This window comes from Pogonomyrmex barbatus, unplaced genomic scaffold, assembly GCF_055798465.1.
Source record: "Pogonomyrmex barbatus isolate J1 unplaced genomic scaffold, ASM5579846v1 scaffold17, whole genome shotgun sequence".
Taxonomy (NCBI): domain Eukaryota; kingdom Metazoa; phylum Arthropoda; class Insecta; order Hymenoptera; family Formicidae; genus Pogonomyrmex; species Pogonomyrmex barbatus.
This window is the reverse complement of record NW_028297113.1, coordinates 6,613,741-6,638,065: the sequence shown is the minus strand read 5'-3', so window position 1 is coordinate 6,638,065 and position 24,325 is coordinate 6,613,741. Positions and strand designations below refer to the sequence as shown.

At 43.6% G+C, this 24,325-nt stretch overlaps 1 protein-coding gene across 1 annotated transcript; it reads right to left on the bottom strand.

Moving 5' to 3' along the window:
- Positions 1 to 112: 112 nt before the first annotated feature.
- Positions 113 to 9,852, bottom strand: LOC105422347 (uncharacterized). The gene is made up of 6 exons (XM_011631688.3): positions 9,232 to 9,852; positions 3,774 to 3,876; positions 3,426 to 3,656; positions 2,796 to 3,065; positions 2,400 to 2,493; positions 113 to 1,739 (listed from the first exon to the last, which is right to left on the bottom strand). Exons 1-6 carry the CDS (start codon positions 9,240 to 9,242, stop codon positions 403 to 405), a joined length of 2,046 nt encoding a protein of 681 aa, XP_011629990.2. The 5' UTR covers positions 9,243 to 9,852; the 3' UTR covers positions 113 to 402.
- Between the last annotated feature and the right edge of the window lie 14,473 nt (positions 9,853 to 24,325).

Here is a 24,325-nt window from a genome sequence, read left to right as displayed (position 1 = left end):
GTTCCGTTCCGATACTTCCAATTCTCGAGACGTTACGTTAAGTCGAAAAAATATTTATAGCGAATGTATTAAACCGGCGGTAAAGAAGTCGTTATATTTTTGAAAATTGATAACAATTTTCGAAAAATTGATAACAAAATCAAAGTAAAATTACTACCATAGATACTCAGTAGATTCTTCTCAAGAAAAATTTTTCAATCTTTTTCAAAAAGCTTCATTTCCTAATATTATTCAATGCTGCAAAGTTGAAAAAAACGATCGATCGATCGATCTTTTGTGTTTAAAATTAATGAATTGATTACAAATAAATGAACAAGTCCGTCGATTTGGAGAGAAAGTGCAACACTATCTTATATTTATTTATATAATACAAATGAGTAGAGCGGCGGTGGGAATGTTTCTCTAATGGTGAGGAATGTAGCTGTGCGAGTCCTGGGGGCAACCCGGCAGCAAGTTCGACGTCTCCTCGTCCGCGGAGCTGCACAGCATCCCGACTAGCGTGTAATCGACGAAAGGCGGCAGATCCAGATCGTTAGCGGCCGGATCGCCGTAGTTGTTGACGGTCCCGTGTACCGGGCCGGTGCTCATCACCTGCGGCACCCGCTCCAGAATCTCGCAGGTATAATGGCAACGTTCGTTGTTGGGATAGAAGAAGGATTCGGGACTGTTCCGGGATTGAATCGACGTTTCCGCCACGCCGGAGTTGTGGAACAGCCTCTCCGCGGTTTCCGGCGTTTCCTGATTACCGTAACCGCCCTGGAGCCTCTCGTCCAGATTGGTCCGCGTCGAGTTCTGGTGAACGACGCGATTGTGCGGCTGATTCTTAATGTCGCCATGCTCGAACATCTGGTGATAACCGTCGAAGGGATACGGTTTGTTCTCGGGACTGCAGTTGCGTCGCGCTGCCTCTTGAAGATCCTCATTCTTGGGTCTCTGGTAGAGACCGTATTCCGTTCTGCTCACCATCGGGGGCTGGCAGCTGTTTTTATAGCATTCGACTTCTCTACGCGAGGGCAAAAGATCCTCTTCCTTGACCTCGAAGTTCTCCAAGTGTAATCTGTTGTCTTGTTGATTGTTCTGAGGCCAATAGGACTGCTCGTGTTCGTCCTTCACGCTTCCCTCGATAAAACCCTTCTGACTCTGCGATCGGGGATAATTCTGGTAGCTCAGCACGTCGTTCGCTGGCTGATTCTGATTTTTTTCTTGGACATAAGGATGCATCGTCCTTCTGGAAGAGAAGCCATTGGAAATCTTTTCGGGTTCAAAGCTGGCGAAATGGAGCCTTTCGTCCTGAGGCAGACTCAAATGACTACTGCTGGAGTCTTCGCTAAGGAATTGATTCCAGTAACTTTGATCTTGGCTTTGTTGTTTCATCTCATATTTGATCGTGCCGCTGCCGAGATCAAGCAACGTCGGTGGCGAGCGAGCCACGTCTTGTGGATTTGCAGAGAAATCTGGCCTCAAAGGTTGATCCAGTTGAAAAATCTCTTCCGGTTGAAAGAGGTCACCCGTGAAGGGTGGAAAGTCGCCGTAAGACGCCTCCTGAGGAATTTGATTTGGCAAACAATAGCCGGCAGTATTTTCCTGCGGTGGAACGTCCTGTAGCCAATAAGGTCCATCCGTAGGTGGTAGCTGTTGGGGATATATCGTCGTTTGATGATGATGAGACTGTGAATATGATGGTACGTTTGTCTGCAGTGAGCACATACATTCGAAGGGCGGACACGAACATGAATATCCTGCAATTTTATTATTTCAAATTTACCATTAATATTAAAAATTATAATAATAATAATATATAATTCGCGGTTAACTCACATTAATAAAAAAACGATGTTTTTCTCGTTAATTTCATAAGTCAAAAATCGAAATTCTATTAGAATTTAATGCATTTTATGCGTTTTATCTTGAAATATACGAATCGAAATATTATTCGAGATAAATTGAGTAACAGAAATCACATTGCATTTATTTTGTTACGATATCTTATTCAAAGTACGCGGTAACACAACATTTAAAGTTAACTAATTACAGGCCGGCATGATAATTTAATTTTGATAAGGGCGAATTAGAAAATCATATAGTTTGACTAATTTTAGACAGCAACGGAATTTTCGTAATAACGAAATTTTAATTTGAGGCCAAGTTACAAAAATATTAATCTCTGGTCGTCAGATTCTCAACTTTACTTCACGCGCCTGTAGTCGCGTTGCCGACAGTATCCGCTCGCTAGCGCCATCTGATTTTCGCGATTGTTACCTTGCGGTCGAACAACAGCGCACAGCGCGCGTTCTCTCGCAGTTTTCTCGTTTTCCGTATATTGTGAGTGAACCGATTAATGGCGTCTAATATACGTTTCGTAATAACGTAATAACAATAGGTAAGAGAATAACGGTAACCTTTATCGGAGATCAATGGAGGTGGCTGTGTCGTTCTCGACGGTTGCTCGAACGTGTCTGCGCTTGGTCTCTTGGTTCCTCTCAGTGACATCAACTGCAACAAACATGCATTCGATATGATTCCCTCATCAAACATGGCTATTTATTAATCGCAGGAAGGCGCGGCCACAGGACGAATTAGGAATTCGATTGATCTCTTCGTTGCGGTGAGTGATTTTTCTTCACTAACAGCTAAATTAAATAATCAGCCACTTTTTTAATTATTATCGATACTCGAACGGAGGAAGAAATTAAATCTGTATTGGTTTAATTAATTTTTTCGGAGTTACGATAAGAGGATGGGAAGAAGAATCGATTCGCGAGCTAATTATGTGGCAATACGAAATCTCGAATTACCTTGGAGCCCAGGGCGGCCTCTCTCGCTAAAAGCACCGCCAGCCCTCTAACCCGCCTGCCGGCGCCCACGCTTCTTCGCGCCTCCGACGTAGACTTCGCTTCCGGCCGCGGGTGATCGTGCTGGCCCTTGGCCTGGAAGAAAATCGCGTGCTCCGTGTGCCGCCAAAAGTGCGTCACGGGATAACCGCAATGACCGCGACAGGACAATATCTCCAGGCGACCGGTGCATTGTCTATTGGGGCACGGTTTGCCCTGCTGCTTCTTTCTCGCCTGCGAACAAGATACGCAGTTAAATGTGAGAAAAACATCCGACAAATTCTCTATCGGACTCTTGATCGTTTTTTTTTTTTTTTTTTTTTTTTTTTTATTCAGAAAATTATCTTAAGATCTGTAGAAAATGAATAGAACTTTTTCTCTCTCGATTATTCATCCGCGCGATGAGGCATGATGACGCGACGACGCGACGACTCGTCGTCGCAGGGTGAACACGGCGACGGAATTTTGTTGCGTCGCGAAACGCAACGCCGAACGGGAATGCCGGCGAACGCGTGCGACTATCGGACGGGCGCAATTTACATTTATTATCGGGCCGAGATTTATGTTTATCGTGCCGTTATGCGCTTCGCTCACCTTATCGCAGATCGCCGGTCGGAGGTGAACCCTACCACCGCCAGGCAGTATGCACTCCTGCGAGCACACGAGAACGCCCAGGCAACTCTTCTTCAAAATGCTCACATTGTGATTGTTGGTGTTCCTCATCGCCCAACCGGAGGCATGCCTCCTCGCTTCCTCGCAATCCGGCCCGTAGACTCTCCTTACGTGTCCGTCCGCCCATTCGCACCAGGGATCATATTCCACTACCTGAAGCAAAATTCTATCCTTGAGACGCGACTTAAATCCCTTTCGAGGGATTTCATAAGCGTCGTGCTGGAAAAATCGGTATCTCGTCTCGTCGCGGCGCGAGAGGGGAAAACTTACCCTCGGAACGTTCGAATCGTTTATGTCCCATTCCTGATGAGGGTGATGTTGCTGCTGGTTGCCGGCGACAGTCGCTGACATCGTCGGCGACCCCACGCGACTCCTGCAAAAGAAAAGAAAAAAAAAACAAATTCGTATCTCGGTTTCATAGATTCTTCAGATTTCTATATCACATAAAGATCTTTTTGATCAAATCATCCTTATATCGCGAGTCCGATTTTATTGCGGTCGAGAATAGACCTCGAGACCTCGCAATCGCCCGGAATCGAATCCAGGGACTAATTTAATGTTACGCAATCGTGCGATCGTGCCACGAGTCCGGCAGTCTGTGGGATAAAATCCCGATTTATGGTGCATACCCGGCCGGTACCTCGCGCGATACTTATGGGAGTTCGTGGGTGGTACGGCGCGACGTGGAGCACGTCCAGCCGTCTCTTTCCGGAATTCTTGCATCCGATTGCGTATTGCGATCGGGACGAGGTGCAAAAGATCGATCCCCGATAGCTCGTAGCTACCCTCGAAATTTCTGTACGACGGTGTACCGTGTGCTCGCGGTACTTTATTTTATCTTCGTCGGTGATCGAGCACTCGACGCGTCCGAGGCGCTCGATGAAAGATACGCGAATTTATTAATTACGTCGCGAATGATGACGTCAATATTAACGTCGCGATGATGACGTTTCGCGATCCATTGGCAAATCCTGGATCCTACCGCTTCGCCTTTACTCATTTACGCGCGACACGATCGATTTCACGTGAGCTTTTTTTACTTCAGACGTCAGTTGACAAAAAAATCTGCGGAGAGGTTCGTGCGAAAGTGCGCGACATTCGATTAATTCGTCCCGTCGTGCGTGTTAACAAGGACGAACTTATGGCTAATCTTTTGCGCCCCCGATGGTTCTCTCGCGGCCGAGCCTCTCTCGCGGCGCCGAGCGGCGCGCGAGAAACGCTTGTACGTAAATCCTCTTATAAGTGTATCTCTTCTGCGTCAGCTCGCAAACCAGCTCCTGCCTTTCCCCCGTTGACATTAAAGTCCGCGCTTATGATCTGTGGCGGCATTACGGTATGCGAGGTACTCTTCTCGCCGTCGAGTTGCAGTCGAGTGTGCAACGATCTCCCCGATCGTATATCACGCCTCGAATAGATTTTTCGCAGAGTTGTGATCTCTGCGAAGAGAGAGAGAGAGAGAGAGAGAGAGAGAGAGAGAGAGAGAGAGAGAGAGAGAGAGAGATCCTCTGCTGAGAGGGCATAGGACATGCGCGATTAATGAGTAATCGAGGGATTTTCGTAATAGATCCGAAAGGAATCCGAGGTCGGATAACTTTCGTCGTCTTCTCGCGGGGGGGGGGGAGGAGGGGGGGAATTATTTATCGCGCTCTCATAACGCCGCGCGAGGATTTCGCGCGAATAAAGTAATTCGGCCGACATCTTGAACATTCTCGTCTCTTTACTAATTTGGGCTAACTTATCGCGGACGGACTTGTGTATATATATATATATATATATATATATATATCCGCCAACTGGAATTTACTTGTCGCGCGTATGCTCGTCGCATTTCGAAAGGGTTTCCGCACCTTCTACGGTGCTCGCACAGCGTTACGCGTTAGGTGCGTTACAGGTTACACGCGTCGTTTCCGTCGGTTTTATCGAGTCGCGCGCTCGTTGCCGGACGTTTACGATCCTGGAACACCTACTCGAGAACGCTTCATCGCTCGTGGGTCCCGTCCTCAACGGCACGGCACGGACCACCGCGTGAAACCTCTCCTCACGCTGGACATGATCGCTGCCGAGGAGCCGCGACTCCGATTGCCGCCGATCGTGTGAAGCGTGCACGTTCACGTCCCTCGGTTCGGACGTGCGAGCATTTATTGCCTGGATATATTTCGCCTGGATTTCCGATGCCGATCGGCCGTGTCGTTGTCATCGTAGCCATCGTAGAAACGACCGGCGGAATGACTTCTTCCGTCATTCGCACCACGCGTGTTACATACGTTTCGATATCAATTCCCACATGTTGTTACAGTGAGACAGTGACGGTGAATTTCAAAGAATGTTTAAGATTTTAGTTATTAGAGTAGAAAAAAGTTATCGTAGAAAAATTTTTTTCGCGACAGCAACATACCGCGAGTAGAGGGAACGACTCTTTTGTCGTTCCACGCCAGACGATAAATTCTGCCATTCGAAATTTCTTTCTCGATGTTCTTGTTACGCGTTAAGCGAGAAGAAGCAAACGTGCGAGGCATGTTTACTATACGTTACATATATATATACTCAACGCTTCTCTCTCTCTTTCTCCGTTCTTTCCGTGGAAACGGCGAGGGTAGAATTGAGTTGGGGAGACACGAGGGAGGGAGGGAGGGAGGGAGGGTGAGGAAACAGTGTTAACGGAGAAAAGAGTCAGCTTAGGTGAATGATTGCCCGGATCGGTGATAAAGTCATCGCCTTTAGCACCAAGTAAGATGATACATCGGCGGACGATGCTGCGCTGAGATTGTCCGCAGCCGAAGACGTACGCGCGCGCGCGCGTGAACACACGCGTGCATCCCGTGCACTGTCACATTCGTGAGAGAGAAATTCGTGTATATACGGAAAGAAGCGAAAGGGAGAGAGGACGTCTCGGTGGTGTGGGTGCGCGTTCAGAATTTCAGATATTAAGGTAGATACGCGCCGCGACAAGGCCACTAAAATATCACGAAGGGCACACCGTGAAAAGGAAGAAATTTCTCGCTCTGTCCTCGTTTCTTCCTATTTCCTTCTTTACCTCTCTCTCTCTCTCTCTCTCTCTCTCTCTCTCTCTCGCTCGCTCGCTCGCTCGCTCGCTCGCTCGCTTCGTTCTTCCCTCGACTCTCTCCTGATTTCTCTCTCATTTTCTCCTCCTTCCCTCTTCTCCTCTCATCCTTGTTCGTTACTGTCCGCGGTGTCTGTGCCACGTAGTTGGTCTACGTCTGGATCTCTCCGCGAGATTAGCCCGCGAGTTAATCTCGCACCTCTAAACAAGTTAATTCCTCGCGCTTTTGATTCGAGTTACCGTTCGTTCATCCGGAAACACCGATAGCCGTGTAGCTATGTTACCCATATCGTAACTTTACGCTTTGTTCGTCGGTATTAATTTTCAGGCTATAATTAATATTTTATTGGATTTTAGCGCGTTGCAATTCCTGCTTGAGAGAAAGTGGAAATTAAAAATACTTTTACGCTACATTGCAAGAGCAATCAATTTATCGCAGCAATTTTTAAATGTGTGATACAGAATTTGTAGAAATTATGTAATTGAATGTCTGAATGAGACTTGTCATTTTTTCTCATTCTCTTCATTCGTTTCCCATTCATTTTTTGAAGAAAGACGTGATCTTTCCAGGTATTGACAGTTTAAAAAATCGCGATGCGTTAATAACATTTATTTTTGTCAACCTGAAACGACAAACCCACACGATACTCCACACCCACACGGAATCGCGTTTTTTCGGATCTTTGTTCACGATTGACACGAGTCAGATTATTCAATTTATATTTGACTATAAGATAATCGAAGTGTAATAATAATAATATCTATCAGTCTACGATGGGTAATTTGGACTTTACAGTTTGCATTCTTCAGCGATCTTGAAATACTTTAGCCACATTGAATATTTTTTGGATTATTTAAAAAAATTTATTACGCTAAAGTCTATCTGTAACGAAGTGTTTTCACGTGTCATCTTGAATAACAGAGAAGAATGGCGCAAAAAACTGGACAAAACGCGTCGGGACTCAATGAAACGCGATAGAACGAAAAAACCGGTCAGGCTGGATTTTTGTAAATCCGACTTTTTGTCGATTCCGTGCGCCGTTTCGAGAGCACATCCAACAGATTGCAAAATAGATCCCGAAATCCTAACGAGAGAGAGAAAGAAAGACGCGATACAATCAATTTAACGTGCCAAATTTAGAGAAGCACGTGGGTCGTTACGATCATGAGATACTCGTCCCGCAATTTTTAAAATCGATACATTTCATAATTAATTCATAGTCGTTTTGATATCGATGACATAACGATCGTGAGAAGAATGTTTTTTTCTAACAGTAAGAAGTAATCCAAAATTTCAAAATGATATTGCAGATATTAAGCAAAAAGATCAAGTTCCATATATATCAAGCACGCATCTATTTCAGAGCAAATCATACATGTCGTTTCATTTTGTTCCATGCTACATTTGCTACCATTCGGCTGCCACGACATAAAAGGATTCACGACCGGGGGTGGGGCTCGTGAGGGATATGTACCGCGGGTTTCAAAGGGTCTCTCGGAGCGGCGGACGGGGAGAGAACGTTCTGGAGATTCGAGATAAAGGGGGATCGTCTTACTCGCGGACATTCGTTTAATCTGTCTTCGAGGTGTTGGGCTTGTGATCAATGGCGAGGCGGCGGTACATCCTTAATCGGGTTTTCAATCGAGCCAACCGCCACTATTTCTCTGATTTGGAATCCCGGACTATCCTTTTATCTCTGCTAATAAGACGAGCAAATATAGATACTTATTTTGAGAATTTATTTTGAGCAATTCGGTATGACTCTTAGGCCGGAAGAAGGGCTTTATTATAATAAATTCAATTAAAAATAATAATACTAATACATTATACGTGACAACTAAGGAAAATGCCTAAATTCGATTTTAAAATAAATAAAAAGAATTAGACGGAAAAATTATATCGAAGAGGCAAATATATATTTTACAAAAGATATTTTCTTCGTAGATAATTTTAATTCCAATATAGTTTACTCTGAGATAGAGATACGTGCATATGTATATGTAAATTTGGTTTTTTATTTAATCTGTAATATTATTTTGACGAAGATAATATTTATTTTTGAAAACGTGATTAGTAGATAGATTTTTAACTAAATTACAAAGTTATTAGAAATATTTCAATTTATGATTTTGTCATGTATTTATATTTTAACGAGGAAAAGTTAAAATAGTAATGGAAAGCATTTTTGATAAAGTATAAATATCGTAGAAGCGACAGTTTGTGCGCATGAATAGCTGTGCATCGGTGATGAGAGACGCGCATGTGTAAACGAGGGGTTTCTAGAACACCTAGCGTCCAATCAGACCTCGTGATAACGCCCACACACCAATGGGAGACCCGCAGAACGCCCATTGATTAGATAACAGCTCAATTTCTCTCTCTGTCTGAAGGAAGAGAAATCGATGCCAGGTGCAAAAATTTACTAATTTTTATATTTATCAAGCTAAATGCTGAATCTCGTGTCTTATAAGATTTAAGTTTAAGTCAGAACGAGAAAAGATGAAGAGAAGAATTATGTAACTGATCGATATCGATCAATGAAATCGGTTTCTTATAATCCATATGAAATATACAATTAATTTCAATCATAATTTTCCAAACATATATCGATTATAGCACACTGCTCTTCCATTAAGAGAAACAAATCAATGAACTCAGATACTTACAGAACTACCATAGTCGATGCTGTTTCGTGATTGATGTCTCGTTGCTTTGTCGATCAGTCACAGAGACTAAACGATCTGTGATCACTATGGACGTCCTGATGCTTTATCACAGACGCGCCACTTTGCCGTTAAAATACGAAGGGACTACACTGCACTACCGAGTTCCGGGTCAGTTCCTTCGAAATTAAGATCTCCGAACATTTCGTCACGACATCATGGGAAACGACGAATAGATTTTTTAGAATCTACCGTTTTGACAATTGGTAGATTTATGAATGTTTGTAGATTCATGTTGCCGTTTGACGTTTCATTGATCTTTAGGTTCTCGTGACGAGAAGCGAATCGATCAAGTTCCCCGCAGACGTCCGTGGTATGTTTGATCTGTGTCTTTGACGTTTGCCTTGGAGGGAACAGGTGTGTGCCGATGCGTGCGGCACGACGTCGCTGCGTGAACTGAGACAGCTCCACCACGGTAGAAACTAGCTGGACGCCACGTTGTGCCCGGCAGAACGCGAATTATACCGTGGTTGCCACCATATGTCGACAGGCACCGCCTATGGGAGTGGCAGTGGCTAACCAATCGCCGGCTGCTTCTCTTTTGAGGGTGCCTAATCGACGATAGCAACCCCTCTCGACCCACGGAGGAATCGATCACCGGAGGTTCCTCCCTGCGGCAACGGGGGTTTCTCCCGAACTTCGTGAGGCCCAAGGCTCCACCGGTGCTTCGTTTCGATACATCGAGATTTGCACGGAAAATAATCCCTATCGTGGTTTTCGAAATTCGTACTTGTATTCCCTTTCCACCATCGTCCTGCGAAACAAGAAAAATAACGATAGTAAATACTAGATTGGAGAAAGTTAATAAATTCTAATAAAAAGTTTACGTACGTATTTTTTTTTTGTATATAAATTTTGTGTAACGAAACTATTCGCACGAATTATTCGCAAGAGAATTACGAAAATGACGAAGAAAGTAATAACAAATAGAATTTATTTATGATTCGCAATTGCAATCAAACTCAGTTGACTTGTTAATTATTTAACACTTATTTTTTAGCAATATCGAATATAATATTTCAATACTCTGTGTTTTAATGTTCTGTTTAATATTAAAAATAATTAATTTAGATTGGTATCGTACGTCATGAGAGAGCGAAGTGTTAATTGACTAATCGTGTGGCGCGATGGCTCAAGTTCGTAATCAGCTGGCAAGAGGGTGTCCCTCGCAGGAACCTCCTACTTTCTACCTTCCCTATCCCGTTGCCTCCCCCAACCCCAGGTACCCGCATCCAAGACAACGGCCCGTTACGCTTCGATCGAACTCGAAACCCACGACGCAAACATATCTGCCGAGGTGAACGCGTCCTCGGAATTGTGAAGTTGCGATCTCAACCCAGAAAGAGGACATAGAACAGACACCGCCTGCCGCCTGGATGTGTCGCTGCAACTTTTCGAAAGCTAGAGACAATCGTTTCAACATTGTTCAATTCCCTCCATACACGTCGCGGACGCGATTCGCGGTCTTTGCCGTTTCGTTTAGCTTTCCATAAATCGCGTGACGGACACATGTCAAGTTGTTTTCGAAATCTTCGTTTCTAGATAGCGTAAAATAAAATGCTCTTTGACGCTTTGCGCGTCTATTTCTGATATCTTAAATTTTTGACACACGACAACGTACATTTTTTCCATATCCTTATATAAAACGTGGTTTATCGAGTCCGACGATCAACTTCCGCTTCGCTCGCACGTGCGATTTGATGCGCATACTTTTGACACGTGTGTTTAGCAATGTCTTTAACAATGTCTTTGCTTCCTACCACGTGCACACAGGTGCATGTTAAGACTGAACTTGTCTAGTCTAGATTATCTAGGAATAAATTTCGAATTTTTAAATAAATGTAATGCTAGAGTTAAGTTTTCGATGAAATCTCGAATTTTGTGGTATTCGAGATTTTCATCAATGCCGCGGAAATCAAAGAATTTACCAAGTAAAATTTATTTCTAGACTAATGCAATCGAGCTTGATGATTGATTTCGCTTCCTGAAATTTTAATTTTTTTTATTATACAGTCCAACTTGCAGTTGATCCTAATTAAAACACCGTAGCGTATCTAACGTGTGAAATACACCGTAGCGTTTTAAGTAGGATCAATTTCTGAAAGTTGAAATGTCGCTAGAACATAGCATTTTAAACCGGATGACGTCTCTCTCTCTCTCTCTCTCTCTCTCTCTCTCTTCGCTTTCTCTTTCTGTTTCTCTCTCTCTCTCTCTCTCTTCTCTCTCATCCCTCACATCCTCTGTAGACCCATTAAACATGGAAGGAACCGTGGAATCGGACGGATTGAGGAGAGGTAGCGGCGGGAGGAGAGAGAGAGACACAGTTCGAGGCTGTTTAAATACAGAGGGTGTGCAATCAGGAGTGTTTGCTGCCCCGCGCGAGTGAGTGAGCGAGCGAACGACTGAGCGGATCAAAGGATAAACGTCGGTGGGTTGGGGTGGCTGATAGCGAGCTGATTTGATTGTCGGCCTCCGCTATTGTCCCCGAAACTGGCCTATTGTACGCCTCCGTGACAGTACACTCTGGTTACTTGCACACAGGTACCGCTTGCGTGTACCGGCGAGTGCGTTCCTGTACATGACACTATCTCCCTGTTCGCGACGTCGCGCCCCGCCGTTTCTACGTAATAAACGCGCCGCGACATCGCACGATACTAGCGATCGTCCCCTTTCTCTCTCTCTCTCTCTCTCTCTCTCTCTCTCTATCTCTATCTCTGTCTCTGTCGCCGACTCTCTCTGCTCTCGAGACAATTATTGCGAATTATTGTGAAAGAAAGGAAAAGATCGCGTCCATTAGAATTTTTACGAGCTTTTTCTGACGAGCCATTAATTCGCCTTGTCGCTTCACGAAATTTCCTTTATTATCCAGGAAAATCGAGTTTATTTCGTTTTCTAAAATTCTACAAAATTTAGAAAAATTTTGCAGCGACAGAGGATTGAAAATGATTTCTTTACTTCTATCTGCTTTTGCTCATTTTTTTTTTATAATTGATGACGTAAGCAGTTGCGAAGTGACGGTGTGTCGTACCGTTCGGGAAGGTCAAATTTTCAGGCTTATCCGCGCATCTGCCTTCGCATTTGCATACAATGCTAGTCGCGTGCCTCAACCAACAACGTGTAGGTGGAGACTAGACTCCCCTCTCTCTCAAAACTTTTAAATATTCCGTCACCTGTCAGCTACGTGCGTTCGTCCTTAAATATAACATAATTCTTGTTTAACGGGCCTTGATTTTCCAGTTCTTTATATCGAGTGATTAAATAATTCCGTTCGTCACATTTCATGGCTACTATAATACGAAGTAATGTAGTTTTTCCCGTACAGATATGTATTTAAGATGCGATTATTTTAGATCCTTGATAATGCGATTTCATTTCCGATAGTCATTCTTTTCAACGACTCTTACGTAGTTGAAAACCAGATGAGAACGTAACGTCGGTAACCCGCTCACGTCTCCGGCTCGTGCCGGCTGCTTCCGGTTTTTCAAAGCGATGCTGCCTTCTGGGCCCGAGATCTCTGATGTGAACTCCATAATCCATTCAGCACGAGTCAATCCTCCGGCTGCTTTATAAATCGTTTGGGATTATGAACTCACTCGGAAAATCATGTTATTGGCATACAACATACACATGCAGCAAATCCATATTTGTATATGATCGCACTAATAAACATAGAGAAATTAAATCGTAACAAATGCTTACTCATTACTTGTCTGGAATATTGTTTTTCGCTTATTTGGCACCTCAATCTTTTCTTTTGACGGCGATTTCCGTCAACGGAAGCTATGAAAACATTACGGGCTTCACGGTGTGCCTTCAAAAAAAAACTGATATCTATTGTCCCTACGTTTAGCCGATGTCACTCCGGAAAATGCGCCCTTTAGATCGAGAAAAAAATCACCCCTCTGTGTATCCCTTAGGGCATCGCGACATATGCTTCGGTACGACCTATGTCGAGGAGTTTTCGTAATCGCCGGCCAATCATCTTTCACCTCGGCAGGAAACGCGTGCGCAAAAGGGTTGACTTCGACAAAGTGGCGGAAAAGGCTCGTCACTGTTTCAGTTTAATTTCTAATGAAGCCATCGAATATTTATCGATAGAAAAATATTTTGTAGATCGGATATGTTTAGGATGACTCACGAAAAATTTTCCCTAACGAGATATCTTTCCTCTCATTTAATTATGTAATTAAAAGATCCATCCTGATGGTACCTGCTCTTTATATCACACTCTTTCTAGTTTTCCCACATTTATTCATCGAGAATCTTATCTATTAGATATCGATAGATATACGACTTTGATGACGAGACTCGAAATTAATAGCACAGAAAAAAGAGGGTGCTTTTGACGATCATCCGAGTGATGTTTATCTTCAGAGAAAAATTCGACATTTGTTATCCAGAATATTTTTTCTTGAGTTCTTTTTTTGGATAGCGTGGAACGACGTAGGAAGTTTTGAAATTTAAGTACCGCGTGTAGGTTTCCCTTCGACCGAAAGGACTCCCGGCTTCTCATTGTGTGCCAATTGAGCCTCGTTTAAGCAGGGGGTGGTAGATTAAATTGATTTAAATTGGTCTCGAAGAACGCGCCCGCTCTCGCGGAGCATCGAGAAAGGCAGGGAAAAATATCTCGCTCTCTCCTATCGCCGAGTTGAATCTTTTCACGATACGGGAGCATTTATAGAACTCCTTACCTGTCTCTCTTTTCGTAGGTCACTATTATGGATTTTTTTGGAATTTCGTGTTACGAAGTCTCTCCCATTAGGGCACCCGTATGCGCTCAGCTGCGAATTCACGATAGGCGTGTACACGTTGTATCACGTATGAGCCTATTTATAGGTCAGCTATCGTGCGTAGAGATCTTTGACTTCTCGATTTCGGCTAGTTTTTTCTCTTCTTTTCTTTCTCTTGAATGTATTTCCCGACCGTGATACATTTAAATACACGCCACCATGTTGCGATCGAGCGGTTTGCCAAGAACATTTCTTATTAAGTTCAATTCAATAACAATTAGTTTGAGGTTTCCAGAATCGATTAAACAGGAAGGAGAAATATATGACTCATATAATATCATTATATATTATTATAGTGAAATATAATAATGAATATTTATAAAAAATCGATGAAAGATAAGCAATACAATCGCACTCGATTTAAGATATTTTTTAAGTCATTGCGATATGCTAACCCTTCGTTAAAGGACCGTCTCTTCCGTCCTATTCGAATGCACGCGAGCATCACGTCACAATGCTTTGCGCATAAATTAAAACATTTACTCGACCCTCCGAGTTCGAAAATGGCCGACACCCTGCGGGGAAGATCCTCCGCAACGGAAACTAGACACGCGCGGCCGATATAAATTTTGCAATTTTTAAAAACTACCCCTCGCGTAAAAGGGCTAACGATTGCTGCTCGGTTTAATTTTGCACCATTGAATAAGCACGGCCGAATGGTCTCACAAATATTAATTTTGAATACCGAAATACCAGTCAGAAAAACGTTTCACAAGACTTGAAGAGTCACATCTTGGACATCTCGATGCTTCTTCTATTTGTACTTCGTAAATCCCTGTAACTCTATACGATGGGTATCTTGCAAAAGGGGTTATCAACAAATGTGTTCAAACATATAGGGTGTCACCAAACGCGAAAGGGGCCTGGCTAAGACCAACCAACCCCTCGTGTCAATAATCAACCCTGTAATCCTTTCAGCACGAGGGATCCAACCGATGCGCTTGTAACCGTCGAGAATCGATTCACAAATGACTTCTTAATTTAATAATCATAATCTATACACTCTAGATCTATGCAAGAATCAAAATTGAAATTTGTAAATTTTTTTAAAAATTATTCGGGCAAAAGAGATTGGTGATCCTTAATATAACAATTATATTTTAAAAAATAGTGATATTTTATCGATACTAATTGATACAAAAATATTTATTAATTAATAAATTTATTAAGGATAACAGAATAAATATTAACTGCAAAGTAACATTTCTAACATCTGTAATGCCTTAAAAGCAACAATAGCTTCTAACAAGCGTTTTCATGATGGATCGTAGGTATTCTTCCTTTAACCGCAGGCACGAGCCACGACCTGACAAAGACAGGCAGAAAACGTGCGGTCCTGCGAAAAGGTATGGATTCTCGGGGACAAGACAAATTCAGCCCGGAAGCTGGGCTACAGTTACACCTACGCTATTCGCGATAACAGTTTGACGTTCCAGACGTTAAGTTCTGAACTGAATAGGCGAATAAAGTCGAACTTTCAAAAGTTATTGCCACTACATCATCGTACATTTTGACACGAGACACTACTTCAAAAATGGTCGGTTCTCGAAAAGTCGCTGATATCCGCAAAGAATCAGCCCCATCAAAGCTTTCCTATTTTTGGCCGCCTTTGGCACGCGCCCCTTTTTGGATAGGAAACGCTCGACTTCATTTACGTCGGCTCCCATGAATGGCCGATCGCGGTCTATTAAAGTGAAATGATTATCTTCCGTACTGACAGACGAGCAGATTTCTGTAGAGGGGCGAAATAGACGGTTGCCTGTTCGTAATTCTATATGGGAGCACTTTTAATGAAAACAGCATGCGCAATGTTAGAAATCGTAATAATTCCACATCGTTATTAATTGAGTTTCTGGATTTTCTCACTGGATATTCAAGAATATTTTTTTAATTTTTTATCCATTTAATTTATTATTTCTTAATTAATCATTGGCACAGATTATTTTATGAAATTTATAAAACATTTATTATTATAAACATGATAACATGAAATTTTTCGGATATTAACGTAAAAATATTAAAAGAAATGAAATACTTTTATATATATGGCATTTTTTAAATACAATATTTCGAACATATGCTTAAGAATTAAAATGAAATTTGCAATTTTTATTAATTGTTAATTGCCAATTTTATACTCGAGGAATCTTTTGGACATAATGAGACTTAAAATATTATAGCGATGGTAAGGTAAGATGCATTTCGCAGCAACATTTCGACGTAACTACCGCGAAACCCTATCTCTATCAGCGATGTATTAAAAGTGCCATAAAAGGGGCTTGTCAAACGGTAATCATCCCCTATTATATAAGGTCCTCCCCTCGCGACGCTTCGCCGTCGCCGCTGACTCGTGTGAACTCTGCGGAAAAGATAGGAAGATAGCGAAACTCTGGTCGGGAAATAATGCCGTGGTTCACGGGTACAAGAGGTAAACTGATCGGTCATGTCATGCCTTATTGGCTCGTCAAGCCGCCCACATCGTACGATTAAAGCTTTCGCTTTTCGCGCGGTGACCTTCTTCTCGCAGCCTCCCACGATACTCTCGCCAAATCCCCGAATCGGAAGTGACGCAAAACAGGCACATTCAACAGTTCACAATTCAAAAAGTAATTGAATATAATCCTCGGACAATAATATTTATGAACCATCCAATTCGTAATTCGTATTCCTGTGAAGTTATTCGAAGAAAAAATTGTAATTATCATATCGAAATTAATATTATTATTGAATCAAGCTTCTGACGATTTGTAAAGAATTAGATTCAGATTACAGAGCAGAATTCTACTTATAATTCTTTGAACATTTCATTATGTTTTCATATTAGGAATAATGAAAAGTTACAAATGGAATTTTTGAATCTTCTGACATGAATTACGGACCATTTTTTTTTTTTTTTTTTTTAATCGACCGTGATGACTTTTATTCTTCAAAGAGCGTGAAAATCACGTGCCTCCTAGATCTGTCGGATAGCTTGCGGAAAAACGTCACTTTGCGGGACGCGTCGGTGCGGCCTGTTATCAGCTTATATCGCCGTTTAACGACGCGGTGCATGACGGCGGAAGGACCACCTGGCGTTCGCAACCACGTGTCGGACCTAGTGGACACGTGTCCGTCATGCATGTTCCTCGAAAAGCACCGCTCGTGCCGTTCGCCTATCTAGTCGTGGAAACGTCACTTCACGAGTCTCTTGAAAACATTATCACCATGTAGGTACCATTATCTCTCAGTAGCTAATCATCATCGCACGCCCACGAGACCTCGTTGCTGCGTTTATTCGCACGCTAAAGAAATGCGAGGTGTCGCTAATTAAAACATTGCGATCGCAAGACAGAAGTTGCGCATAATTAGCGATCTCTAGGAGAAAGAGAGATACCTGAAGAGGAAGGGGCTTATTTCGCGAATGTACAGATAGCGTTTCGAAAATCGGCGGGGAATATATACTTATTGTACGAGCGACAGACGTCGGCAAACCGACGTTATATGCGAATGCATCTTGGAGCGTCCAAATAAACCAATATTTTTCCCATGGATATACATAAGCGATTCTTACGACGAGGGTGCACTTCACTGACAGCATGGGGGTACGGGTGCGCCGCGTACATGCCCCATGCTGCGCGGAGCAATACGCTACCAGTCCGAATAGCAGCCCCATAAACATCCCGCGCTCGCTTTACTCGGACCTCGAGTGCGCTCGTGTGAATGCTCTGCTCGAGTGTCTCGCGAATCGAATCGTTACTACTTTAACAAACTGTTAACAGCCGGACAATTTATATATACGGGACAATTTATATATACGGAATAGCAGACAGCGCGGAGCTAATAATTCCGGAGGAGCCGCATTCGTCCGCGTTAAACTGCGTCGTGTAATTGCCAATTGTGCTTTCTTTCTCTCGCCTTTGTAACGTCGTTTTGTGATAAACTGCCGATTTATCGCCGCGATTACTTAGGCAGAAATATCCTATATCTTGAAGTTTAAGCAGTTATATTTTTAATATAGATGTCCTTGTCCGTGAGATTTGAATACAGAATTGGAAACATTCAGCGTCAGTATAGAGATAGCCGACAGATTGCGAAAGGATTGTCAATTTTGATGGCTGGTAGGGCGAAAGACAAGGAGATCGGTGATAGATTGGTTTGTAGGGAGAACGAGGAAAACATCGACTGGTAAGGACGTCGACAGTTCGAACCCTCCGCCTGACCTTCGATACGGATGCCAGCGGTACAAATGAACGGAATTAAGGGGCTTTTAGAGGCGTACGTGCACACACACGCTCGTCGACTATTCAGTAGGGGTAGATAACTCCCGGGAGAATCATGAGGGGGCGAGAGCAGGAGGCACGACGAGCGGGGAGGGAACGTTCGAGGGGTGCTCTTTGATTGGTGTGGGAAGATTCACCGCCAGTTAAGCTCTGCCACTGACTGCTCCTGCTAGGGAATTTCCCGACGTAACACTCACAAAGGAAATTTGAAGGGTGGTCGTGTATATATTCTCTAATTGACGATTACTATCCTACCACTGCTATTTACTTACTTACGTTGCTTCGCTAAAATTATTCCCCCAGACTTGGAGTTTCTCCGACATCTCATACGTGTCGATCTTTCGCGAGTTCAACAGTTCCTGACGTAGAAGGAAAATTAAGGGTTTCTGACGTCAGACTTGGCGTCCGACTGGCGCTTCAATTTTTTTCCTACATCTACCTTGCGATCTTTCGATTTTTCGACGATTGTTGGGGATCAGAATTACTGATTCTTTGAATGGTTAAATAATCGAGTGGCTAGAGGGGGATTGCGTAAAATTTATCTAACGGGTGTCATAAACACGTGGCCATCTTTGTCGTCTAACTTCCCATTGTCTTCCCGGTACAAAGCCACAAAGCGATCCTCGCGTCGCGCCTGGCGATGCAACGGCTCGACGACCGAGAAATTGCACCAAGTCGGGCGGTTTGTACCGGTCGCGGTTTGAGATGTTTATCTTGCGGTAGCCAGGCCGGGATGACGTGCCTTCGCTCTGTACGTATCTCGAGAGCAACGCAGTTAGAAACAGAAACGCCCGTGTTCTCGACTCCACCTAAGATCCTCATCTAGGGATGGACACTAATTGAAGCAGTTAAAAAGGACCTACCCTAATCGGGAGCCGGATCCGCATTTACAGTGGGCCTTAAAGTGGCGTGGCGAGTAACCTCCCTTTAATTCGTTTATTGCCTTTATTATAAGCGCCAGCAGTGGACTGCATCGGACTCACGGAGCGAAGATTTTCGTTCGAGGGATTTCCGATGCGTCATTGTAATTTAACGCGACCTCGCTCACCTTTCTCAACGATTTTAGCGTCGCGCGGTATCGACGGATCATGCGGATCACTTTGACAGCACAGACCGACTTCAGAAACGATATCGTTTGTTAATAACGCGTCTAAGTCCGTGTTATTTCGCCGCTTTGAAATATCGCGCGTGCTGCCGTCGAACGAAAGTATGACGCTCCGATGCTCCGGAATTCGGCCAGCCATATGCCGACGAATCTACCCCCCATGAAGTAGGGGGGGGGGAGCGGTCTCCATTCATCGTGAAGAATTTATTCACCGGCGGCGCTAATTTGCTTAACCGTCGTGACGCGCGCCTGTTCGACGCGATGTTTGAGGTTGTAAGGTATCGGCCTCCGCGTCGTTTGTCTTAAGCCTTTGCTCAGCCGTGCCACTTCCTGCCGATCATCAGGACCGTGCCCGTCGGCAAACAATATCCGTTGCTCCCTTTTGTTTCGCCCTTCTACGGCAAGAGACGCGGTTTCGAGGGTTCGAGCGCTCTTTGGCAGATTCTTTTTCACTTTCGTTCTTCTCTACAAAATGAAATGAAATCCTACTCTTCTGACAGTATGTTACAATTATACATATATTACGTACGCTTTATACGTAAAAATATTCTTAAAATTATTATTAATGTATTATTAGAATTTTTAAATTTCATTTTGGGGAACCACGTCTTTTGTAACGGAGAACAAACGAAAACTTTATAAACGGGAGTCTGACGATTCACGTCTAATAAGAGCAAATCGAGTTAGCTCAAGTTTCGTGTACATATTCATTTAATTCGTGCCTCTCATAATCGAACAGAAGGAGCCGCATTAAGAGGTGAATCATAGGTTAACGCAACGCGGGTCTACATTCTCTCTTTTCGTCTTTCTCTCTTCCTCTCTTCTCCTTTCCGCGTCATGATAATTGCAGCCTGGATCAGGGGAACGGCAGCAGAAAGGAGGACGGGACAGTAAGGGAAGGATAGATTCCGTGCGATACGTTTGTTCCCTCGTGGCACGACGCAATTTGTGGAAATAACGATTGTATAATTGCCCCTTTTTTAGGGTTGGCCTAAAAATCGCGTGCCGCGTAAAATGTTTTCACGCTATTGGGTGCCCGACGGCTTTTCGAGAAGTTAATTGCCGTTCCGCTTACTCCCATTCAGTGCTATTTTTACCGAGTGTACCTTTCTGCGTCAAGCGTCGCGTAATTAATAATAATTATTAATATCTAAAATTATCGTTAACGTTGGATGTTTCCTGGATAAAAATTCTGTCGAGGGAAAACCATTTGGTTTTATCGCGCGAGGAATCACATTTCGATGTGGCTTCGTCATAAGACCCCATATTGCCACCCCCGCATCTGCCATAAATACCTCTCTAATTTATGCCGTTTTAAACGCTCAACACCCCCCTTCGATGATGCGCGTGAGTATCCTCGCGTAAAGTATCCAGAAAGAAAAAAAGCATGAGGCCCTCGTCGCATCGGGGACAGAACTGCAGACTGCGTAGCACAGGGGAGGCACGGACGGCACCAGTTGCTTGGGCATAATCGCTGCAATTACGTATGGAAATTCCTGATTCATCCGATCATGTCTCGATAACATGCTCTGCTTTTCACGTGAATTGCTGACGCTTCGCTGCCCGTGAGACCAGTTCCCGTCCCGTTTAATTCCTCACGCGATAAATTCCGCGCGCGAACGAGCGCAAATGCGATCGTATGAGGAATTTCTTTAACTCGGAACGTGCTCGCGTCTCTCTCTCTCTCTCTCTCTCTCTCCGCATTTCCGATTTCTCGCGACGTGTTTTTCGTTAATCGTCGTCGCGCAGTTTTACGCGCATTTTCGGTACGACGCATCAATAGAAAGATGATCTCGAGTGGGGCTCCTGAAAAAGGGGCCCTCTCCGAGGGGTCCTTTATGCAAAGACATGTCTGTCGCGATGCTGCGCGAAGCGGGGTTTGGAAGTTTCGGATTACCGCGCCGCCGTGTGTGGCGCCTCAGGTGTCTTCGGTTCCTTTCATAGGCAAATACACGATTCGTAGCTTTCACAAAGGTGGCTCGCCGCGATGTGCCGGCGACCGAGAAAAATCACGAATTCAAGTCGCAACAGTTTTTCTCAACCAAAATACTTGATACGTAAGCGACGCGAACTATCGTTTTTTTTATTATCCGTTTTTTATTGCGTGTCTTATTCTTTCTTGCTACTCATTATTTGTCAATAATTATGTCGTATGACTCGTTTTAACGAGTGTTATAAGCTTCGTTTGGCGAAAGTTGCCAAGTACCAAAGGCCAGCGACCTCATCAGGTCGGAGGTACCGAATGAATAATTATCGGCTAGTAACAAGCAAAATATCGCGTACTACAAGAGCAATAATTACAAGCGCGCACGCGTTTCTGCTTCAACCGAGCAGGTGATGCACGAGGCGAAATAGATAATGGCTGAAACAAATACGCGATGATTATAACATACGGGCTGATTATCTGTCCTGGACTTTCCGTATTTGGCTTTTACCGCGCGCACACATTTCCTGTACCGCGTATTCATTGCAATATCTGTCTTGCCAATTCATCTTTGGGCTTTTACGATACGCCGCGAATAAATATGTCTCTTTTGCCATAATGAGGAGTATTCGTACGGAGAAGGATATTTACTAGGAAAGGTGATTCTGAAAAGAGGAATAGAAAAGAAATAAAAATTATTAAAATTCGATTATTTTTTTATTTATTTATTTATATTTTACATTATTTTACATCTTATGGTTAGAAGAGAGACATGACTTCATCATTCGAATGTACATTTTTTTTTTTTTTATCGAATTAATTTGTTATGGCCTTGTTACTGCGGGTTGGTACTTTTGAATTTTAGAATTTGAAGTTTCAGAATTCTAACAAAAATGTCGAGGCTCATTCGCGGAGTTCAAGCGAATGACTCGACTCGTATGACTAACAGCGTCACGAGATGATTAACTTTCCGTGGCGTATTTGGAACGTCATCAAGGCATCGTTTAGAATTATAAACGTATCGAGCGTGGCTGGTCGTGACTTGTACGCAGCCCCCTTCGTTCATTAGCGCCAACTACATCCCCGCACGTTCCGGCACGAGTTTTGCTCACCTAGCTTATACTTTTGCATTAGCGCAATATGCCTCGGAATGCATTCGCCATGCTCCTGCAGCATCATCCCCGTTTATTTTTGGGGAACGTCGAGTACGCGGGCGGAGGAGACTTCCCCCCTTCGTACCTCCGAATGGTCCATATGCGAGAGCGGGGGGGGGGGAAACCTGATGTCGTCGAAACGTTTCGATGCACTCGGATGCGTCGTGTTTTGGTACCCGTCGATCGACTTTCCTCGTAAAACACCCCCGTCATCGCGGAATAATATATATTTGAATGGAAGAATCATGTTTCTACGGATGCCGGCAACCCGGAACAAAATTTCTCTCTATATTATGTATTTTTACGAACATTTGAAGCTTAAATTGTTCAGCTGTAAGATTGAGAAAAATATTTTAACAGCGAAATGATTGAAAATCAAACTTATTATTATTATTATTATTACGAAGTCGGATTATTTTGCTTTACGACGCATAATTATAAAGTGACGTTGCCGTAATTGCGCAACGCCTTTATATTATTGCTTATATTTTTCGTCTCTGAGAAATTGAAACAATTTTTTAATTAATAATAGAGCCAAGAATTATAATGTGGCATATATCACTACGCTTTTGTATGCTTTACCGCTTAAATGATCCGTTTGGCCGCGTTCGAGAGACAATTATCGCGTATAATCGTCATCAATAAGAGGACAGAATGAAAATCCACCATTTTTTTTTTATGCTAGATACGGCAGATGCCATGACGAGTGTTTTAGCATCAGCACCTGTCCGCTGTATGCTATAAGCGTAAATAGATAGCTGTCTTCCCGCGTACTTGTAACGCGATTTTCTCGCGCCAGCATCTGCCGAAGTTACGATCGATTCGATTACTCGATTTTCAAGGTCTGAAGAAGATCTGAATAATCTGTTATACGTGTGGTGAATCACGTTTACATGAATCTTATCTCGATGAACCGTCCAAAAAAATCATCTAATGTTTCTAATGAGTAGATTCTCATAATTCAAGCGTAATAGTTCGGTGTTGTGTTAATAATAAAGATAGTAATGGTAATCTCGATCGCAAGCTTTGATTTAAGACTATATAAGAGCACGATGCCGTTCGCTCTTCGTGAAAAGACACGTGAGGGAGCGCAGGAGAGCACGTGAGACGACAGAGACGACGTCTCCTTTTAGCGCGTATTTAGCGCTAGTATTCAATTTCGCACAATAAAGCGCTTTGTAGGATATCCGCTTACCCGGGGCGTCGTCGTGTGCGCGTGCCAAAATGAAAAAAACCGCAAAACACAGAGCGCCGCGAGCCTTTTGTAAAAGAGGCGCAACCCCCGCTCTCTTCTGTCTATTGGTGATACAAGACATCGTCGTTGTTTCGATTCGCCCGATTCATCTTTCACATTCTTCCTCAATACGTGACATTTATTTTTCCTACGATTATATATAATTAGTTGTCCGTCGTTTAACTTGATATTCTGGAGTTAGAAATGCCACGTATGCCACATCTTTTTAAATTACATCTCCGGATCTCCGCGCACATCTGCTCCTGGGTTTTCCAAGGAAAATGATCCGACAACCAGCAGCGGCGAGAGGGTGAAATCTCTCTTGCGCGATAACATCTCTTTCGTGAATAGGGGAAGACCATAGTGCTCTACGAGATCCGGCGCGCCAACACATAACGCGACAACATAAAGCGAGAAGCGGTCGCGGCGAACCGCCGAGAGTCGTAAGGGCAAATTTTTGACGAGCGGAAAAGCGCGCGCGCGCGCGCGCGTGCGAAACGTCGTCGCTCCAAGGAGGAAGCTCCTCGCCTACGTCCTTCCTCTCCCCTTTCGTTTTGCCTCGCCGTCGTCT